Below are 21,621 nucleotides of genomic sequence, written 5' to 3'. Positions count from 1 at the left end.
CAATCGGATTCAGGTCTGGGGAACGGGCTGGCCAGTCCATAGCTTCAATGCCTTCATCTTGCAGGAACTGCTGACACACTCCAGCCACATGAGGTCTAGCATTGTCCTGCATTAGGAGGAACCCAGGGCCAACCGCACCAGCATATGGTCTCACAAGGGGTCTGAGGATCTCATCTCGGTACCTATTGGCAGTCAGGCTACCTCTGGTGAGCACATGGAGGGCTGTGCGGCCCTCCAAAGAAATGCCACCCCACACCATTACTGACCCACTGCCAAACCGGTCATGCTGAAGGATGTTGCAGGCAGCAGACCGCTCTCCACGGCGTCTCCAGACTCTGTCACGTCTGTCACATGTGCTCAGTGTGAACCTGCTTTCATCTGTGAAGAGCACAAGGCGCCAGTGGCGAATTTGCCAATCCTGGTGTTCTCTGGCAAATGCCAAGTGTCCTGCACGGTGTTGGGCTGTGAGCACAACCCCCATCTGTGGACGTCGGGCCCTCATACCATCCTCATGGAGTCGGTTTCTAACCGTTTGTGCAGACACATGCACATTTGTGGCCTGCTGGAGGTCATTTTGCAGGGCTCTGGCAGTGCTCCTCCTGTTCCTTCTTGCACAAAGGCAGAGGTAGCAGTCCTGCTGCTGGGTTGTTGCCCTCCTACGGCCTCCTCCACGTCTCCTGGTGTACTGGCCCTTCTCCTGGTAGCGCCTCCAGCCTCTGGACACTACGCTGACAGACACAGCAAACCTTCTTGCCACAGCTCGCATTGATGTGCCATCCTGGATGAACTGCACTACCTGAGCCACTTGTGTGGGTTGTGGAGTCCGTCTCATGCTACCACGAGTGTGAAAGCACCACCAACATTCAAAACTGACCAAAACATCAGCCAGACAGCATAGGTACTGAGAAGTGGTCTGTGGTCCCAACTACAGAACCACTCCTTTATTGAGTGTGTCTTGCTAATTGCCAATAATTTCCACCTGTTGTCTATTCCATTTGCACAACAGTAGGTGAAATTGATTGTCAATCAGTGTTGCTTCCTAAGTGGACAGTTTGATTTCACAGAAGTTTGATTTAGTTGGAGTTATATTGTGTTGTTTAAGTGTTCCCTTTATTTTTTTGAGCATTGTATATTCTGCAAAGAATTAATTGACATAAGGCAGGTATTAACTAATTAGATTTACTCAATTACTCTGTAACTTTTGACCCCAAAAACATTCATTAAAATTAGGACTATTTTTCCATATGTTACACTCTTGAGTAAATTTTGTTGATATGCAACCTAATGCAAATAACTTAACTGAATGAAGAACACATTTTAATCCATAAAAAAATAAAACATGATACACAGCTAAATGTTTGTTAGGTTCCATCTAACCTTTATTTGTTGTCTTGTATTAATATTTTTCATTTTTGGTTTTAAAATACCTAACAGTGCACATAACTTCATTGTTATTCATGTCTGCTGAAATAAATGGGTAATATTACACTGCACATTATGATCAGTCAAACAGTAGTTAATAATAGCCATTTCACCAAATGCTTTGTTACTCTTACTTGTGTCGTTTATTGCAGTTACTTACTAAAACTATATTGAAGTAGTGCTACTCGTCATTAGAGTGCAATCAGCCATCTGCAATAACTCTGTGAAGAGTCTGAATTGATGAGCTACAACATTTAATTTTCCTTTTGGCTCAATAAAGTATTTTTGAATTGAATTTTGAATTAGAATTTTTCTTCTAATTTAGGCTTCACGGCAGAGAGACATTTTCCCATTTGGAGGACCGAAACTGACAGTTAACAATGAAAGCAGAAATATAATGTCGCACCAGTTGTGAACTTAGACTGGTTGGCCAGTAGGTGGCAGCATACGGCGTGATGAACAAGAAAACGCAATACTTGTATTATCTGCATTATTTGTAGTCCAATTCCTCTGACGCGCCAGTGCGTGCGTTCGTCAATGAAAGTCATGGAAACGACGTTAGCGTTCTCAAGCCTATAAATGATGCGGACCTTCTGAATTCTTTCCCCTTTGCTACGGGACTTTTGAGAGAGACGCCTGAAGGAGCCTTTAAAGCCTCGGAAGGTTTGAGCTTGTTGAAAAGTCTGCATTGCAAAACTCGCTGAAGAAGGACTCGTTGAAGAAGGACTCGCTGAAGAAGGACTCGCTGAAGAAGGACTTGCTGAAGAAGGACTTGCTGAAGAAGGACTCGCTGAAGAAGGACTCGTTGAAGAAACTCGTGATTAACAAACCTGCGAAAGACGGTTCCTGGCCAGGAGAAGCACCAGCAGGGTGATCAGCTTGAAGGTTAAAATCATTCTTTTACTATTTTTAATATACGAAAGCAAGTTTTTACTAAGACATTAGTGACTTGTTTTGTTTATTTTGTGTTTGTGTTTTAAAGAAATACTGATGTACAAAAAAAATAGACAAGTAGCATTCTTTGCTAGCATAGCTCTTTCTTAACTCTTAAGTCGTTTTTTAACTGAATTTTGCTGGAAATGTTGGGAATGTTAAACTGTGGTGTAATGATTTAAGAAATATATGTATTTTACTTAATTATAGTCAACTTAGTTAAAGTAAGGTCAAATTAATGGAAAATTAGCTTGTTTTTTTGACCGTTATTTTTTGAAAAATGCCGTGATAAACACCCAGTTTCCATGGATACGCTAAATGAACTACTTTAAATATTTAATGTTATTTTTTTTTTAAAAACATTAAAAGGATAGTATATACCCTTTTAATAGCCTATATTTTAGTCGTTTAGATTCATTATTTTTTCAAGATAGGGACATGCTGATCTGTTTTTTTTTTTTTTTTTTTTTTTTTTTTTTAGCATAGCCAGGAAATATGAATTGATTTGAAAAAACAAAAATTGTGATATTTAATCTAAGAATATCAGGTTTGATGACTTTGGTGTCCAATTCTTTGACATTTTCTTGACTTCTTTGAAATATATAGCTTTAATAGGTCTCTTGCATTTGTGTTGTGAAACAAATTTGTGTGTTAATTTAAATTGTTTTGTGACTTATTTGTTAGCTTATTGACATTTGTGGATACATGTCTGGGATATTAACAATAGTGTTTGAGAAAAAATGTTATGCTAGTTTGAATAGTCAGATTTCTGTCCAGTTCTTGGGCTTTACTTTTTTTTTTTTCTTCAAAAAATGCCTTGACAAACATATTTCGTTTCCATGGCAATCATTCATTCAGATCTTTGGAATAAGAAGTCAGTGTCTGTTCCAGGTTTCAAAAAATGCCTCAACAACACATTTGGTCTCCTTGGATACTTTGCTTGAAATAAAACCTTAATACTTGAATATTAGAAAAGTTTTTATATATATTTCTCCTGTATTATTTCCAAGTAGTTTAGTTTATATTTAAACGTATTATTGTTTAGTTTGCTGTTTTTAAGAAAGAGAAGTTTTGAATAATTAGTTGTTTATGAAATGCTGTGTTGATCCATTGCATGTTTGGAGCTGTAATATATTTTCACGCTGATTACATTTTCAGAAAGAGGCAGCAATATTAATAGTGGTGTGGTGATTGGAAAACTTTTTATTTTAATTTGAGAGAATTACTATTAGAGAAAACATTTTGTTGATGTTCTCCATCTCCATGGAGATGGTAATATTGACAGAAGCATTTGGAGCTATATAATTGTGTGAACGTTCATCTGAGTTTATTGCTGGGTTGTATGCAGCCCTCAAATCTTCAGACTGATGTCATGAACTACCTTCAGCCATAACTGACCCATTTGGAGTAATATTAGCATGTGATAATAGACTTTTTGAGGCATCATGTACACATAAGGGATGCGGATTAATACACTGGATATGGATTTCTATTTTTTTTTTTGTAGGAGCTCCTGGAAACGGAGGAAAGGCCACTTATGTCGGCCTGTTTATGTAGATCCCTACTATAAAACATCTATAAAACTTTTAAATTGATAGATGTACATTTTTGCTGTTAGCTAAAAACATCGGGATGTTTCGGAGAGACTCCATCCAGAAACTCCATTGCTTTCGCCATGGAGTTCCTGTACCTAGTGAATTAGCTGTGGTGAAAATTAAGAAGTTTGAATTTTATTTAATATGAAAACAGACTTACTTTTATAGGTTGCATGATCTAAAATGTTAACCTAATTTGATTTTCCTTTACGCATAATGCGCAAAGGAAAATCGCACATTATGCGCGTATGGGAGTACTGATACTCCCAAATATGAAGGGAGTATCAGTACCTTCATACTCCCTTCGTATATGGGAGTATGAAGGTACTGATGGGGTGTCAGAGTAGCTGTGGCTGTGATTGTTAAAAATTGTTGAGCTCAAAGGAATTTAGTTTTATTAGCTACAATTAAGATTTTGGTCATTTAAAAATGCTATTAGAAACATATTTTTTTAAACGTTTGATACTTTTAAGGTACTACAGTTGTGTAAGTAGTGATTTAAGTATAATACTAATGAATGTATCACGTATCTTATCCCTGGCTATTATTAGGAATGATAAAATGTACCTGTAGCACCAAAGATTTGTGGGGATGGGTTGTTATAGAAGGGTGAACTGAGTAACTTGTTGCAGGGTTTATTTTACTCACACTAATGGCACAATCTAAGATTACAGGAGTTTTAGTAGCTATTAAAAGTCGTAAATACAGTGTGTAGCTCTTTAATTTATATTTCCAAATGTTTAAGAGTTTATGACTAGGGATGAATTACCAATAAGTCTAAATTTGATTTGTTGTACCAATGATTTATTTGTACTAAGGTGAAGCTGTAAGTTTGTTTGTCTGAGTGGTGATGGTCTATACATGTTTGATCATTGAGTTTTAGAGTGTGTTGTTCTGGTTTCTATGTAAAATCCTGTTTTTTGCTGTTTTTTGTGACTAAAGATAAGCTTTATTTATTTTATCTCTTAATTCCTGTTCTTGTTGTATAATCACATCTGGCATAGCAATAATATTGTTAATTACATTCAAGAAAAACAAACACATTCACAAACATGGGTTATTGTACTGTTGATATTTCACTGTTCCCTCTAAACATTGCTTTGGACTTTTGTGAAGGTCAAGATACTGAATTATAGATTTTTTTTTTTTATTTGCTTTTTTTCCTTCACAGCCCATACCATGGCTCTTCCAGCAGATGGATCCCCAGCGTTGGAGGGACTTCCAGACAATGGTAAGGAACACAGTAAGTTGTGTTTACATGAAGCCGACACGGTTTCTGAAGACCATGGAGAGGAGTTGAGGTATAGTTTACCTTCGCAGTCTGTGGACTGTTCTACCAGCTCCAGTGGTAGCTCTACCAGCTCCAGTGGTAGCTCTACCAGCTACAGTGGTAGTTCTACCAGCTGCAGTGGTAGCTCTACCAGCTCCAGTGGTAGCTCTACCAGCTCCAGTGGTAGCTCTACCAGCTCCAGTGGTAGTTCTACCAGCTGCAGTGGTAGCTCTACCAGCTCCAGTGGTAGCTCTGCTACCCGCTCTATTGAAGACGAGTTGGGTAATGCCTGTACTACCAGCTCCAATGAAGGTAAGGTAGGTAATGCCTGTACTACCAGCTCCAATGAAGGTACTACCAGATCCAATAAAGATGAGGTTCATAATGAAGACCAGAATGACTTCAAATCCCGCCTTCGGGTTGTCCAGGTCCTTCGACCAAACATTAAATTCCTGTGGGGCATCGGAGTGCTTGAACAGTCATTGAAACATCTGAACTGGACGGTTGATAAGCTTAGCTCCGCTGACACCAGTCTGACAGGGGACCGTGCCGATGCTATGTCACAGCTGCTTAAGATTCTTCCCCCACATTTCAAATACATAAAAGTCATTGGGGTGTCTCGGAAGCCTCAAGAAGACACGGCTTCCTGTACTAAACTTGACAAACAGGAAGAGCCCATTTTGCGTCCAAAGAAGTCTAGACCTATCGGTACCTTGAAACATCATCAGGTAGATTTGGAAGAGGACACGGGTTCTTTGACTTCTGACCGAGACAGGAGAACAAGGAAGAAGATGGATGCTGCGAAGAAGGTCGACCCACCATCAAAGCTTCGTTTTGGTACCGTGCTTCCTTCCAGGTTTCTGTTTACATCTGGACTTGACAAACAGGAAGAGCCAATTTTGCGTTCAGAGGACTCCAGACCTATCGGTACCCTGCAACATCATCAGGTAGGTTTGAAAGAGCACGCGGGTTCTTTGACTTCTGGCCGAGACAGGAGAGCAAGGAAGAAGATGGATGCTGCGAAGGAGGACGACCCACCACATAAGCTCAGTTTTGGTGCCGTGCTTCCTTCCAGCTTTAAATTCACATGTGAACTTGACAAAAAGCAAGAGCCCAATATGCGTCCTATCAGTATCTCGCCACAGCCTCTGGCAGGTTGGAAAACTTTAGTGGCTTCTGTGGCTTTTGACCGCACCAGGAGAACTACAAAGAAGGTGAATGCTGCAAAGGAGGATGAGCCATCATCAAAGCCTAGTCATCAGATAGGTTTGAAAGAGGACGCGGCTCATGAGACATCTGTGACTGCCATAAACAGAAAGAGGACAAAGGACAGTGATGCTGAGGAGCAGCCCCCAGCCAAGAGGACTAGGGACACTGTTGACATCTGTCGCCCATCAACGGCGTCATGTGAGGATCCTGGACAGTCATCCCCTCTCCTCGTTCCCTTGCCTACATTGGAGCGTAATCTTCCTGTTTTTTCAGACCCTGACCCCAGTCCCTCTTGTGAAATGCCTGCTAAAGAGGACCCCCCTGCCAAGAGGATTAAGATCTCTCTTCCTCCAAGGGGTGACCTTTTCGCCAAGTTCCGCCCTGGTGCAGAGGACCCCGCCGAGAGGCCCAAGGACAGTATTACTGAAGAGGAGGTTGACACCAAGAGGACCAACCATAGCGATGAGGTCTTTAAAATCATCGTTGATCGGTTGGCATGGAGAATTGAAAACGAATGGGGGGACAAGGCCAATCCGTCAAAGTCTCTGTTCAATCCCCGCTGTAGGAAGGGATGTAAAGCTCCCACTCTGAGACCCCCTATCCTCTTCTATCGCTCATCAACGGAGTCATGTGAGGAACCTAGATTGTCATCCCCTCTCCTCGTTCCCGTGTCTACATTGAGGCGTAATCTTCATGTTTTTTCGGACCCTGACCTCAGTCTCTCTTGTGAAATTCCACATGAAATGCCTGCTAAACAGGAGCCCTCTCCCAAGAGGACCAGTGACACTGTTGCTAAAGAGGACCCCCCCTGCCAAGAGGATTAAGATCTCTCTTCCTCCAAGGGGTGACCTTTTCGCCAAGTTCCGCCCTGGTGCAGAGGACCCCGCCAAGAGCACCAGGGACAGTGTTACTGAAGAGGAGGTTGCCGACAAGGACCAACCATAGTGATGAGATCCTTAAAATCATCCTCAAACGGTTGGCATGGAGATGTGAAAAAGAATGGGGGGACAAGGCCCATCCATCAAGCTCTCTTTTCCATCCCCGCTGTAGGAGGAAATTTGAAGAACCCATTCAGGTTCTCCCTGTCCTCAGTCTCTCACCAAGGATGTCGTGTGAGGATCCTTTTCTCTCATCCCCTGACTCCAGTCCCTTGCCTTTGACGCATTGTGAAGATCCCATTTTGTCACCCCGTGTTTTCAGTCCCCCACCACAGATGCCATGTGAGAATCCCACTCTGTCACACATAGAAGAAAAACAAATATCTTCAACATCTGGTGGAATTACAGCAAGAGGGAGTTCCAGACACAAGTGGTTTAGACCTAACTACGCCTTGTCAAGTGACTCCGATTAGATTGGGATCTGTAAAAAACTGAAGACCTATTTGGGAAGTCACATTAGGACATCATCATTTCTGTTGTTTTTTACTTAAGCCAATGGCTTTCTGTCAGGCTTGTGGAAACCTTAGGTAGCGCCTTGCACCGGGGTTTTTCTTTATTCCAATTCTGGATTTAGCATTTTGGATATTAAGGATTCTGGAAGAACTGAAGAAACCTTAGGTAGCGCCTTGCACCAAGGTTTTTCTTTATCCCGCTGCTGGATTTACCATTTTCGATCTTAAGGATTCTGGAAGAACTGAAGAAACCTTAGGAAGCGCCTTGCACCGGGTTTTCTTCATCTTTGTCTTTTCCACTCAACTTACTCATGTTTCATAGTGTAATAGTGGTGCTTCCCCACACAGTGCTCTCTGCCATAGTAAATTATTCTATCCTGTTCCCCCACTAATCCACTCTCCAAGTTTTCAGTCTTTCAGGTTTTAGCTGCTCATCGCTGGATCCTTTCGCCGTTGTCCATGTGGTTCCTGTGCTTCTGGACCTCTTGTTTTTCACACTGCTTGTAAGTTTTTGCATTCCAAATTCACATGACACTGATTGCCTCCTGCTGGTGGTGGGGACCATCAACTTTACTAAATAAAAATAGAAATAGAAGTTATTAGTAATTTACAAAGTGTTCAACCATACAGAGTTAAAGTTTACATTAAGTAAGGAATGCTTGCCTGATAATACTTTGTATCAGAAACAACATTAAAGCATCAGGAAAATAACAATAGTCAAAGACAAAGGAGAACATAGACCGAATTTATGCTTGAGGGATTAAATTAAGAACTTTTACTCAGAGGGACACTAGAGAACAGGATCGGATGGAAGGAAATGGAGAGCATGTGGAGTAAAGTTTTCTGTAGATAAACTATTAATCTCATGAAACAAATAGTTTACATGGCCAATAGCATGTTCATGTATTACAACACAGAAGGATCACAAAAAAGAATAGACATTACAAAATACCCAAAACCAGTATCTGATCCAGGTTCAGATTCTCAGATTTCTGATTCTCTGATCATCCCAGGTTGGATATCCTCCGCCTGTAAACCTCCACCTCCAGAACCACCAGTTAGATGGAGGAGATAAGAGAACCCTGTTGACAAAAAAAGTAAGAAAACTTATTTTCATTTTAAATATGGATTAAATTGAGGTCAAATTGTTCTTCTTTCGGTCCAAATATATTCTGTTTGTTAACCCCATTGTCTTTTCTCTTTATTTCATTTCTCCGTCAACTCATGTCTCTTGACATGAGTTGACCAACAATTAAAGCAGAAGACCAACTCCGCCTGTAAACCTCCACCTTCAGCACCACCAGTCAGATGGAGGAGATAAGAGAACCCTGTTGACAAAAAAGTAAGAAAACTTATTTTCATTTTAAATATGGATTTAATTGAGGTCAAATTGTTCTTCCTTCTGTCCAAATATATTCTGTTTGTTAACCCCATTGTCTTTTCTCTTTATTTCATTTCTCCGTCAATTAAAGAAGAAGACCAGCTCCACCTGCTGATCTACTGGTTGTAACAGATTGTGGAAAAGGTGAGGACATGATGAAGACTTGATGAGAAAGTCTCTTTCAATTTTTGGGTGAAATAAGCTTTAAAAAACCTACTGAGTACGTTTTCCCACCTAAGAAAGAAGGAGCAGAAGAAGGAGGAATGAATGACTGTTACATAACAAGTGAGTCTAACATGTACTACAGGTTAATGACCTTTGACTTGTAGCACAGACACATGTCTCTGAAACCGCTGCAGAAGTGATAAGATCACATGGATGTCACAATTTCTTCTTTCAGCTCATAGTTTGAGACAGATTCAGATGGAGAAGTGGAATAAAGAGCAACAGTGGAAACGGGTCAACCAATGACAGTCAGACTCACACTCCCCCGTCCGCCTCACCCCTCCTCCCACCTGACAGACGCCAAACACTCTCTCATCGCTATAAAACCTCCTCACCTCCATCACTGTCAGGGACATGAAAATCCTGAAGTGTCTGTGTTCATCTGACTGACTGAGGTGGATGCAGACACTCTGAGGGTGAGTTCTTAAGATTTAAACAGTTTGACCTCCTAATGCCTGTCTGTGCACTTCCATGATTTTTACTGGAACATATGTATTTGTTTGCTTCAAATGTTTTGTTCCTTGTATATTTTGTGCATAGATTCCTAAATTAGAGCCCTGACAATTGAACGATCCAAAGCGTTTGTGTCTTCTAGGTACTCAGAGCAGGTGGAGTGTGTCGTTTTCCAGAAGAGTGATGTGTGTGTGTGGGCAGGAACTACAGTGACTTTACTCCTCAGGTTGATCATTTGTTCATTTTGCATTTCTTTAGATGGACGGTTCAAGTGTTTGTGAAAACAAGTAAATGTACTTTGTTGGGCTTTTATGTATCAGACCCAAACTAAATATTTTATTGTTTTGGAGTGGCGGGAAAGTTCTTTAAAAGCTTTTTTAGTAGAAGAAATCTGAAAAGTTTTAAATTTTTTTCCCACTTCACACTAATAGTATGTTGTGTTGGTGTATCTCATAAAGTATCAGTAAAATATGTTGTTGTTTATGGCTTTAGGATATGTTTAAGTAACAACATTGTGTAAAACTCCCCAGGTCTCACTGAGAGGCGCCTTATGTGGTTCCGTGTTTCTGGGAGTTTGCTCACCACACCAACCCGATCAGCCCGTCGTACCGCGGGCGCACACTGTGAGAAGAACTGCAGATGCTGTTATTGTTACAGGAAAATTACGGTACTAAATTGCTGCCTGTATTCTAGCTACACCGGGGGAAGCTACTCCAGCTGCTCAGTTCAGATTCAGGGTGTGAAGCTGGACGATGCGGGCCAGCATCACTTCAGGTTTGAGACAAACCAACCGCTGGGGAGATGGACCTCACCTGACACCATTACTCTGGATGTAGCAGGTAGAGCTGCTGAGACATCTCAGCAAAGTTTCAGTATTTAATGGCGTGCGTTTGTCTCTGTGTTTCTCAAATTTGTTCTTCTGTTTCCTTAGCTCGACTCTCCTGTCTAAACATCAATGACTCTGGAAGCGGACAGCGAGGTTTCTGGTGCCTGGCTGGAGACGAGATTCTGATTCTTCAAGTGCCAAAACAAAATATCAGAATAAATAGTTAAAAGGCAGATTTGTTTTCTCTTCATAATTGTTTTCATTATTGATGGTCCACGACACAAAGTCCATCACTTCTGTAACTATGAGTTTAATAAAATGTTCTTCTTTCAATCTGTTATTTCTGGAGTCATTTTTTAACCATAATCATTTTTGGAAACATTATATGTTAAAGGAACTCCCACATTTTTAATAGAACTTCATAAGTGATCAAAACACAAACTGCAGAACAGGATTTAAAAAGTTTTTTTTTTTTTTACTAAGTGTGAATTAATTTGTAGTTACATCAATACAAAATTCTGATGAGCTTCACAGTCACGATGGAGCAGGTCAGGTCAAAAAACAAAAAGAAAAGCCATAAAGCCATGCAGTACATGAATTTTAAATTTTAGTCTTTTTCTCAGTTTTTCTAAACGTTGAACCTAATAGTTAACATTTAAGGATGATGATGTATTTGCTTCCCAACCATCTGAAATGCTGACATTTTCAATGATATATGTACACACACGCATATATATATATATATATACATACATACATTTTTTTAGATGTTGAATTTATGATTTGTCGGCCATAATCATTGAAATTACAAAACATAGAGGGTTGAAATATTTCATTCTCTGTGTAATGAGCAGATCCTACACATTCAGACATTAAACATATTTGGTCCGTTACTGAATGGGAGTCGGTTATTACTGGAGTTACTGGGTGGATTAAACATTCATCAGAGTGGATGAGATGGGGAAGGTGGAGAACATGTGGGAGGATGTGGCTGCATGGAGCTGCTGGTCATGGGGGAGATTCTCTGGATCTGTGACTTTTCCGCAGAATGATGGATGCCGGCAGGATGCCGGCCCTCGAGGACCGACTTTGGGGACCCCTGCATTACAAGATCTGAGCCAAAAACACACACTAGACTAGAAGTGTTAACAAGCAACTCACACTACAGGTACTCGAGAGCCAATTCCAATGTTTTTCTTTTCAGAGCTGGTTACTAAGATCCAGATGCACCACAAAAAACAAACATTTTATTTTCGTGAAAATTTTAACTCACGATAACGACTAATAATGGATAATGTAGGAAATCACCTCATATTCACTGTTTAGCATGATGCCAGTTTCTCTCCCAGCACACTAGGGGGCAGTGTCTCAAGAACTCTGAAATGAGTCCACATTTTAATTAGAAATCTGGTGGATTTTACTAGAAAATTGAAACAGGGTGATTAAGTGTGGCATCTTTTTTTAGAATAAGAAAATGCACAATGAAAAAAGAAAATATGTGATCCAATTACCCAACTAGGAACTAGACATCACAAAATGTCTCTAACAAAAATAAACCAACAAATGAAATGAACTTTAACATCTCCATTTTCGTGTTCCCTCGCAATATGCTTACTGCAATATTTGCTGGTCTGTATCGTATACAGTCACAAATGTCAATTTAACATTTCAAATACAGTAAAGAGCCTCAGTGTTTATTCTCAACTCTTTGGTGCAAAACGTTTTATTGAAAATCGATTTATACGCTGCATGTCTACGTCTGTCTGTGTAAGGTTGAGATGGAGCTGCACATGAAAACAATCCTGCACCATCCAGAAAACCAACACAAAAGAGACACAATCCAACCTGTCAGATGACTCACCACGCCATCATAACTCAGAAATAGTCCAAATAACTTGGATGCATGTTTTCTTTCTTTCCTACTTACAGAAAGTTTCTGTTTATATTATAGGTCTGTGACGCTTTTCTGTCCTAAAGAAAAATATATATAACACTTCAGATATTTCACAACAAGATATAGCATACATAGAAAAACCTCACGAAGGCCTTACATTATAGCAGAAAGTACCATGTACACCGTAAGAAAGGCTTACAGTATTCAATTATGTCGCATGAATTCCAAGGACATATTGTATTTGACGATATTACATAAAATGAAACAAGCATTTCCTCTCTGTGTGACATTAAATCAGACTATAAACAAGAGCGACGTTTGTAAACGTCACGTCACAAAGGAAGGAAACGAGTTTTTTAGATCTCTATTGAATGTAAGCTGGACAATAAAGCTGAAAACTTCATAGCAGTAAAAGTCTGTCAATAATTGTTAATATTGATAATTATTTATTAGTCTTTTGTTTTAATTATCCAAAATACTATAAACTGGTGACGTGAAATGTCCTATTTTATCCAGTTTTAACTCCACATGTTTGTTTTTTTAATTTTTTTTTCCAGTTATGAGGCACAGTGGCCAAACCTGAAACTGCTGCTGCGCAAGTTACCCAAAAGGTCGTTGCTAGGTAACCAAAGAATGACTAAGTTGCTAGGTAACCAAAGAGAGAGTGAGGAAGAACTGCTAAAGTCATGCCTCTGCCTACATCTCCCAGAATGCTGTGCGGTTCTGGATCTGAGTTCAGATTCAAAACTGCTTGGGGTTTTTTTGTGACTCAAACTTTTTCCATATCTAAATGTGAAGCTAAAAATTAAACAAAAAAATTGTGTAACAGACTTTTAGACAGTTACATTTTGTCAGAAATATTTACAAAAAGAAAAGAAATGGAGCGTATGGGATCATTTCACCTCCTCTGGGTGTCACAGACAGAATCTGAGCCTGAGAACCGGCAAGAGGAGAGTTCATATCTACTAGGTAAGGTTTATTTGACTATTTTTATAACTTAGTGTAATTTGTAAGAAATAAGCTATGTAGGAATATATGTTTGTGTGTGTGGCTGTGTAACATTGTGTGTGTTTGTCTTTGTGTGGGTCAGACACACAACGTGTCTACATTTGTGTGCTTGTAGCCTGTATTTGTGTGGGTCATAAGCATTGTGTTGGTTTTGTGTTTGTACGGGTGGAAATTAGGGCATAAGCAAATTATTACTTATCTGCATGATAAGTAATAATTTGCTTTTACTTATCTTAGTAATAAGCAGATTATTAATAAGTAATAATTTGCTTATTACCTATCTTAGTAATAAGCACATTATTACTAAGGTAAGTAATAATTTGCTTATTACTTATCTTAGTAATAAACAAATTATTAATAAGTAATAATTTGCTCGTCTTAAGCAAATTATTCTCAGGTAACAGAAGATCCTACATCATGGTCCTGCTGCTGACCTCTGGTCTGTTGTCTCCTCTCCGACTCTTTGCTCCTTCTGTTGTGACAATAAACATTTCTTTGAAATATATCAAAAGCAACAGTGAGAACAACTTTTGCAAAGAAAATAAAGAGAACTGGGTTTATTCCTGGCAACAACTATCTATCAAGGAATATTACATGGGTTAACAGCAACATTAATATTCATGTTAACAGGCATTTCATGATATATTGGCATTAATTAACTAGTCATCATCTAGCCAACATTTTGTGGATACAACAACATTAGTCAACTTACATGATTATTTGTAAAAAAACTGCAACATCTTTTCTGTACTCTGTCCATCTGTGCTGAGCTTCAAGACTCTCCTTAGTGACTCACTGGTGTAACATCAGCATTAGCTTTGTATGCTATTGGTTAGTTCAAAGTATCTTCATAATCTGTCTTGTGGGGAGCCAGAAATCGGAATGGGCAGGGCCACCAAGGGCCAGCAAGGGCCACCAAGGGCCAGCAAGGGCCAGCAAGGGCCAGCAGGGGTCACCAAGGGCCACCAAGGGCCAGCAAGGGCCAGCAAGGGCCACCAAGGGCCAGCAAGGGCCAGCAAGGGCCACCAAGGGCCAGCAAGGGCCAGCAAGGGCCACCAAGGGCCAGCAAGGGCCAGCAAGGGCCACTCCTTTTCCAGTTCAGGCATTCGCCTTGTTAGGCCGACAACAAAGATTATTTGCTCACAGCTGTTGAAGCCAATAGGACCTCATCACATCTGCAAAAAGCAGAGACGCGACGCTAAGGCAACTAAAACGGATCCCATCAAAACCTTGACTGCATCTAGACACTGGTGACAAAGGGCAATCTGTGGAGAGCAACCTGTGCAGAGCAACCTGTGGAGAGCAACTTGTGGAGAGCAACCCGTGGAGAGCAACCCGTAGAGAGCAACCCGTGGAGAGCAACTTGTGCAGAGCAACCCGTGGAGAGCAACCCGTGGAGAGCAACCTGTGGAGAGCAACTTGTGGAGAGCAACTTGTGGAGAGCAACTTGTGGAGAGCAACTTGTGGAGAGCAACTTGTGGAGAGCAACCCGTGGAGAGCAACTTGTGGAGAGCAACTTGTGGAGAGCAACGTGTGGAGAGCAACTTGTGGAGAGCAACGTGTGGAGAGCAACCCGTGGAGAGCAACTTGTGGAGAGCAACTTGTGGAGAGCAACTTGTGGAGAGCAACTTGTGGAGAGCAACGTGTGGAGAGCAACTTGTGGAGAGCAACTTGTGGAGAGCAACTTGTGGAGAGCAACTTGTGGAGAGCAACCTGTGGAGAGCAACTCTCACCTGACATTATGTTTCTCTAATCTGAACCGTTTGCAAATTCAGTTTTCTAGAAATTAATGCTACCTTTCTTGAGGACAATGTTCATTATAGTCAATCACCCCAATTTACATCATTTTTGAAATCCTGGGGGAAACCGGAGCACCCGGAGAAAACCCTCCACTAACACGGGGAGAACAGACAAACTCCCACAGAAAGAGGCGCCTGGTTGAGAACAAAGGCCTCTTTTCTGTGAAGATGTCGTGTTAACCACTGCATCACCATGGTTACCTTTTTTTTTGTCTAAAATATGAGATGTAATTTGGGGTTTTGAAAATGGTTCTGACCTGGACTCTTTTAACTAGTTGCTTGTTTTAGAGGTTTTCTTTTCTCTCCACAAATGTTTCTCCAATCTGAACCGTTTGCAAATTAAATTTGGTAGAAATTAATACGACCTTTCTTGAGGACACGTTACATTGGGCAATCATCAAAATTTACATGGTTTTTGGAAATCTGGGGGAAACCGGAGCACCCGGAGAAAACCCACGGCCATTTTTTTTTTCTGGTCTAAAATAAGAGATTTATTTTGGGGTTTTGCAAACGGTTCAGAAATTCACTAGACATTTTCTCCTAGTTGCTCTATTAAGACTTTTTCTTGCTTTTCTTCTGCTGTGATTTTTTCAGCCTCAAACTATCTTGTATTCTCTTCCATACGGATGTTTTCTTGCCCGCTGCCTCCACTGGTTCCTCTGACCGATTTGCCACACAGCTGTCTCTCATGTCTATGGGCTCAGGATCTCTCACTTCCACAAAATCATTTGCCTCCTTGTTCGATGTATCAGGAACATCACTGTCCTCTGACATGGTTCCCTTCAAGTGATGTTCCTGATTTTTGGCTGCAGAGTCAGAATTGTTGTTTGTGTCTTTTTCATTTTCTTCTTGACACTTTGCCACGTTTTTTCCTGAATGTCCAAATTCATTTCCGTCTTGAAGATCAGATTTCATTTTTTCCTTCTCTGTTTTGCAATTAAGCTCATATCCAGAGTGCAGTTTCTGGAAGTCAGTTAGTTCTTTTTTAAGATTTTCCTTCTCAGCTTCAAGCTCCATGATTTTCAGTGAGGAAGCTTCCCTCTCTTTAGCTACATCCTGCTTCAAAATGTCTGCCTGCTGCATCAGGCCAGAAACTTCTTCTTCATGTCTGGCTTTAAGTCCTTCGAAAGAAATTGCAGCCAGATCCACAATATTTTTTAGTTGTCTTATTGTCTGATTTGATTCTTGTTGCAGGACAGACAACTCTAATTGTTTTTGGACCATTTCAAATTTGCCATGTGTCAAAAATAATTTCAAAAATGTCAATAAAGAACTTACTCATTTTCTCTACCAAAAATTAGATTCTCTGTTCTACTCAGGCTAGAGTCACTGCTACCCCGGTCGTTATTGTAAAATAAAAATAATATTGTTCTTGATAATTAACATGGTTAAATAAAGGTCAAATAAAAAAAAACTTACTCTTCCCCTTCAGGAATTGAGGCCGTGTCAAATTCCTCCAGAGGAATATGATTGTGAACAGAGTTGTTGTTCTCCTCCGTACCAGGATAGAGAAGAACAACAAGGACAGCGACCAGCAGGACAAGGACAGCGATCACAAGAGCAGCTTTCATCTTTCTAAAATGACAAAAAGCAAAAGATTACTGACAACTTCTTTGAGCCTAAGAACCTAACATAACTTATTTTCTCATTCATTCACATAAGTTATTTTTGACAACATATTCTTTGCAGATTTATTACATATTGCATAAATCTAAGGATCTAACAGGTCAATATTTTTATGTAAAATAAACTGTGCTAACTTGTTTTTGCTAAGATGTTTCATTGTGTAAATCCACTGAATTTAATATATTTCCTGTTTTGGGATTTCAACGAAGCTTTTCTGCCTGACAAATATGCAATTTGCATTAAATTTCGCCATAAATATGTTGCTAGTTTTACCAAAAATGTCAACTTTCTTTGTATAACATTAAGGCCCTGATCTACAGAGACTTCAAATAAGGTAAGTTATGCAAAGATAAAAACCCCAGTCTGCACAGAAAGTGGTCGTGTTGCACGTGATCTACAAAGATTGACTGCACAAATAATTACAGAAGAAACATTTCTGAAGATCAATGGATTTAAATTACGAATTTGTGTCACTTCCTGACATGGAGAATGTTGGAGATCAGAGCAGCCATGAAAGAAAAATGAAATAGAAAATCATTAATAATAATAATAATAAGATGAACACAATTAATTTAAATGATCATAAAACGTCTCGTGACCTGTTTTATTCTCTGTGCTGGCTTCTTATTTTTTGATTATATGTGGTAAACTGGCCTGACCAGTTGTGAAGGTGTAAGCAGCAGCTGTGTGCATGCAAGCAACTAAGATGTACATCTCTTTATATGGAAGACAAAACATGACCCATTTCCTCCACAGTTCTCAGCAGCTACACTGTCTAGGGATTGAATATAAACAATTTACTTCCTCCAACAGTGAACAGCTTTGACGTTAAACTAAAAACAGTGATAAGAAAAAATCAATCAATCAAATTTTATTTGTATAGCACATTTCAGCAGCAAGGCATTTCAAAGTGCTTTACATCATTACAAACACAGAAACACAAAGCAACATAGAATCAATAATCAAAACAGCATTAAGTCAAGTTCCATCAATAAATTTGTAATTGATTACATTTCAAATACAATTCTAAACAGGTGGCTTTTTAGTTGAGATTTAAAAGAAGTCAGTGTTTCAGCTGTTTTACAGTTTTCTGGAAGTTTGTTCCAAATTTGTGGTGCATAGATGCTGAAAGCTGCTTCTCCTCGTTTGGTTCTGGTTCTGGGGATGCAGAGCAGAACCAGAACCAGAAGACCTGAGAGGTTCTGGAAGGTTGATACAACAACAGCAGATCTTTAATGTATTGTGTTCCTAAGCCGTTCAGTGATTTAGAAACTAACAACAGTATTTTAAAGTCTATTCTTTGAGCTACAGGGAGCCAGTGCAGGGACTTTAAAACTGGTGTTATGTGCTCTATCTTCCTGGTTTTAGTGAGAACGCGAGCAGCAGCATTCTGGATCAGCTGCAGCTGTTTGATTGATTTGTTGGACAGACCTGTGAAGACGCTGTTGCAATAATCAATACGACTGAAGATGAACGCGTGGATGAGTTTCTCTAGATCTGGCTGAGACATTAGTCCTCTAATCCTGGAAATGTTCTTCAGGTGATAGAAGGCCGACTTTGTAACTGTCTTTATGTGGCTCTGGAGGTTCAGGTCAGAGTCCATCACTACTCCCAGGTTTCGGGCTAATCGCTGGTTTTCAGTTGTAATAACTGAAGCTGTGCATTGACTCTAGATCTATAACTCTACATCTATAACTCTAGATTTTAACTATAGATCTATAACTCTAGATCTATAACTCTAGATTTTAACTATAGATTTTAACTCTAGATCTATAACTCTAGATCGTTCCTCTTTAGGTCCAAAATAATAACTTCAGTTTTGTTTCTGTTCAGCTGGAGAAAGTTTTGGCACATCCACACATTTATCTGCTCTAAGCATCTGTTCAGTGATTGGATGGGGTCAAAGGTCACCTGGTGACATCGTAATGTAGAGCTGTGTGTCATCTGCATAGTTATGGTAGCGAATATTATTTCCTGTTATAACCTGAGCTAGTGGGAGCATATAAATATCGAATAAAAGGGGTCCTAGGATTGAACCTTGGGGTACCCCACATGTGACCTCTGACCTCTTTGATGAGAAGTTTCCAATTGAAACAAAGAAATCCCTGTTCTTTATGTAGGATTCAAACCAGTTAAGCACTGGACCGGAGAGTCCGACCCAACTCTCCAGTCGATTCAGTAATATGTCAAGGTCAACAGTGTCAAAAGCTGCACTGAGGTCCAACAGAACCAGAACTGTGGTTCTTATTAATATATTAGCTTGTATTATAGATTGATTCCATGAACCTAGAGTACATTTGTTGGCATCTGCTGCACCTATGATATTAAGTTTTATTTCCTTAAATTATTTTTAAATCCTATTTTGAGGAGTATCAGTGCTTGGAATAGGTATAACATAAATTAGAATAAAATGTGAACTAAAATCACTTGACCTCTAAGTTCTGCGTTTCTCTGTGGTTCTGTTGTTAAACACTCACACCTCTTAAATTTCTGTTGTACATGTCAAAAATAATAGATGTTGTTGCGTGTGTGCAGCAAAGCGAATACATTTGTTGAGAAGGTACCCAGTCATATTCAAGAAATTTGATAGCTGGAAAGTTTATTTGCATAAGTTACTCAATTCAAGCCTTGATTTCCATTAATTATGAACATTTTCTGCTTACACCTGACAAAAACACAACAATATTAAAATATTACATCAAACCAGTAGAAAAAACATTTTAATACAGTTATGTGCTCTAATTTAAAAGTTCGTTTAATATCTAAAGGTTATTTTCAAAAGGAACAATAATTCTAGTTATTAAGAGATGCACTAAAATTGTCTAGTCAGCCATTAAAATCACCTTTCAGAAAACTCATGTTTACTATTTGCCAAGATATATTTGGATTTCGATAAGCTTTCCTCCATCCTTATTGGTTGTTACTGCCAATCTGTTGATTCTGATTTGCTCTCAACTTTTCAATAAATGTTAGCAAATGCGACACATAATGAAATGTAGCGTTTGCTACATTTTATTAATGTTAATAAATCAACATGAATGAAATTATTCCATGCATCGTGGCCAAATCGGACATTTCCTTGTTTACATTTGATAGACTAAGTGGCCACTGAAAGTGGTGTGGGTCTCCCCCACCCAAACATGTGAATTTGCTGCCAATTTGACGTACACATGGTTCTCTGGCAGCAGATGCAGGAACACGGCGTTCCCTCCATTATCAGCTCCGTCTTCTGTTGAGCTGTGGTCACTGGTCATGGCGACTAACTTGTCGTTGTTATAGAGATACAGTCGTGCTTGATATTTTCCTCCGGCGTGATAGAAAAAGCTGAAGTAATAAACACCTGCAACCGGTGCTGTGAAGATCCCTGAACAAAAGGAAGCAAATATCCGTGTTACGCCCCTATCCCTACCGGGGTCGGGAGGATGAGTAAATATAGAAGTATTATTAGGTATATATGAGAGACTGAGAGAGAAAAAAGAAAGAGAGGGAAAGAGAGAGAGAGGCAGCAAGAATGCAAGCACAGCTCTACTTACCTGTAAAGTGATTGTAGGCATTGCCCACATTCGTGAGAACAGTGTTGTAGATTATGGTTTTGTCTGTGTTGAAGGGTCCAGTGTGTCCATTTCCAGTGGCTATGGCGCTGAACACCACTTTGGTTGTGTCTAGGTACATAAATATTTTTGAAAATAGAATAAAAAATAAAATGTCGATTCCATGTTTTAAGCAGTTTCCTTATCGAGCAATTACCTTTTTTCTTCAGGTCAAGAATCTGGTTTTCCATCTCATTCAGCTTCTCTTTCATGACTTTAAGCTCTTCTCCGAGGTTCTGAAGATTAGCCATTTTGATTGCGAGTTACTACGTCTCCAACTCTGCTAGAGACTTGTTCCTCGTTCCTTTTATGCCGTTAGAAGACTGTTAATGTTTAACAACTGCTGCATAAAGGTGTAAACCATGTACTGTAGCGGTGCAGATACAATGATGTCATTGTGTTTGATTCTGTAAAGCATCTATTTGATATTGTGGAGAAATAAAAAAAAAAAAAAAATGCAATCAAGCAAATTCATGCTTTGAGTGAGTTTTGCATATTTTGAATATCAAATACAATGCTTTATATTGCTACACTGTGTTAAACCCGTGACAAACTTGTATTCTCATTATAGTTTGAAATGTTCCAGCTGAGGATAAGATCAATAAGCCTGTTTGCATACGACAGTTAGATAAGGAGCGCAAACTGTGGCAGAACAGGATGCAGCTTGTCAGAATGTTCTACCAGCAGAAGTAAAAGGTGAAACATCTAAGAAAGCACAACTCCTTAAATGGGCAGCAGCCAAGAGTGGAGTGTTTTATGCAAGACAGGACTTGACAGGTATAGTTTGTGTGTATGGGAATCGTTGGAGGAGTTCGCGATGTCTCGGGTATGGAGGACCAACACTGACATAAGAAGAAACAACAGCATAAATATATAGTTAGTATTTCCTTGTCCTTACACGTGAATTTCCGTCAAGAAAATGTATACATTTCAGGGTTTCCCCCAGAAAACTGGCTAAGCCCGGTGGTCGGGGCGCCGAGGCGGATCACCGTGTTTTTGC

At 39.7% G+C, this 21,621-nt stretch overlaps 2 protein-coding genes and 2 long non-coding RNA genes across 5 annotated transcripts; 3 read left to right on the top strand and 1 right to left on the bottom strand.

The window, feature by feature from the left end:
- Positions 1–1,163: 1,163 nt before the first annotated feature.
- Positions 1,164–14,204, top strand: LOC114157252 (uncharacterized). The gene is made up of 3 exons (XR_003598099.1): positions 1,164–1,450; positions 8,659–8,664; positions 14,192–14,204. It is a non-coding gene; the product is annotated as an uncharacterized LOC114157252 (long non-coding RNA).
- LOC114157104 (serine-rich adhesin for platelets-like) lies at positions 4,898–9,065 on the top strand. Its single transcript, XM_028037886.1, has 2 exons — positions 4,898–8,322; positions 8,833–9,065. Exon 1 carries the CDS (start codon positions 5,130–5,132, stop codon positions 7,251–7,253), a length of 2,124 nt encoding a protein of 707 aa, XP_027893687.1. The 5' UTR covers positions 4,898–5,129; the 3' UTR covers positions 7,254–8,322; positions 8,833–9,065.
- On the top strand, positions 9,278–11,037 carry LOC114157244 (uncharacterized). 2 transcript variants are annotated; one of them, XR_003598089.1, is made up of 7 exons: positions 9,278–9,344; positions 9,444–9,485; positions 9,601–9,841; positions 10,021–10,104; positions 10,409–10,501; positions 10,572–10,717; positions 10,810–11,037. It is a non-coding gene; the product is annotated as an uncharacterized LOC114157244 (long non-coding RNA). The 2 variants fall into 2 exon arrangements; XR_003598090.1 differs by having other exon boundaries at positions 9,279–9,344; positions 9,440–9,485.
- A 5,268-nt stretch (positions 14,205–19,472) lies between the features above and the next one.
- On the bottom strand, positions 19,473–20,883 carry LOC114157199 (complement C1q-like protein 3). Its single transcript, XM_028038059.1, has 3 exons — positions 20,779–20,883; positions 20,565–20,693; positions 19,473–20,395 (listed from the first exon to the last, which is right to left on the bottom strand). The coding sequence occupies exons 1-3, from the start codon at positions 20,870–20,872 to the stop codon at positions 20,115–20,117; spliced, it is 504 nt and encodes a 167-aa protein (XP_027893860.1). The 5' UTR covers positions 20,873–20,883; the 3' UTR covers positions 19,473–20,114.
- Positions 20,884–21,621: the final 738 nt, after the last annotated feature.

This window comes from Xiphophorus couchianus, chromosome 14 (genome assembly GCF_001444195.1).
Source record: "Xiphophorus couchianus chromosome 14, X_couchianus-1.0, whole genome shotgun sequence".
Lineage (NCBI taxonomy): Eukaryota > Metazoa > Chordata > Actinopteri > Cyprinodontiformes > Poeciliidae > Xiphophorus > Xiphophorus couchianus.
Note: the sequence above shows the minus strand (reverse complement) of the source record. Positions and strands in the feature narration are given on the sequence as shown.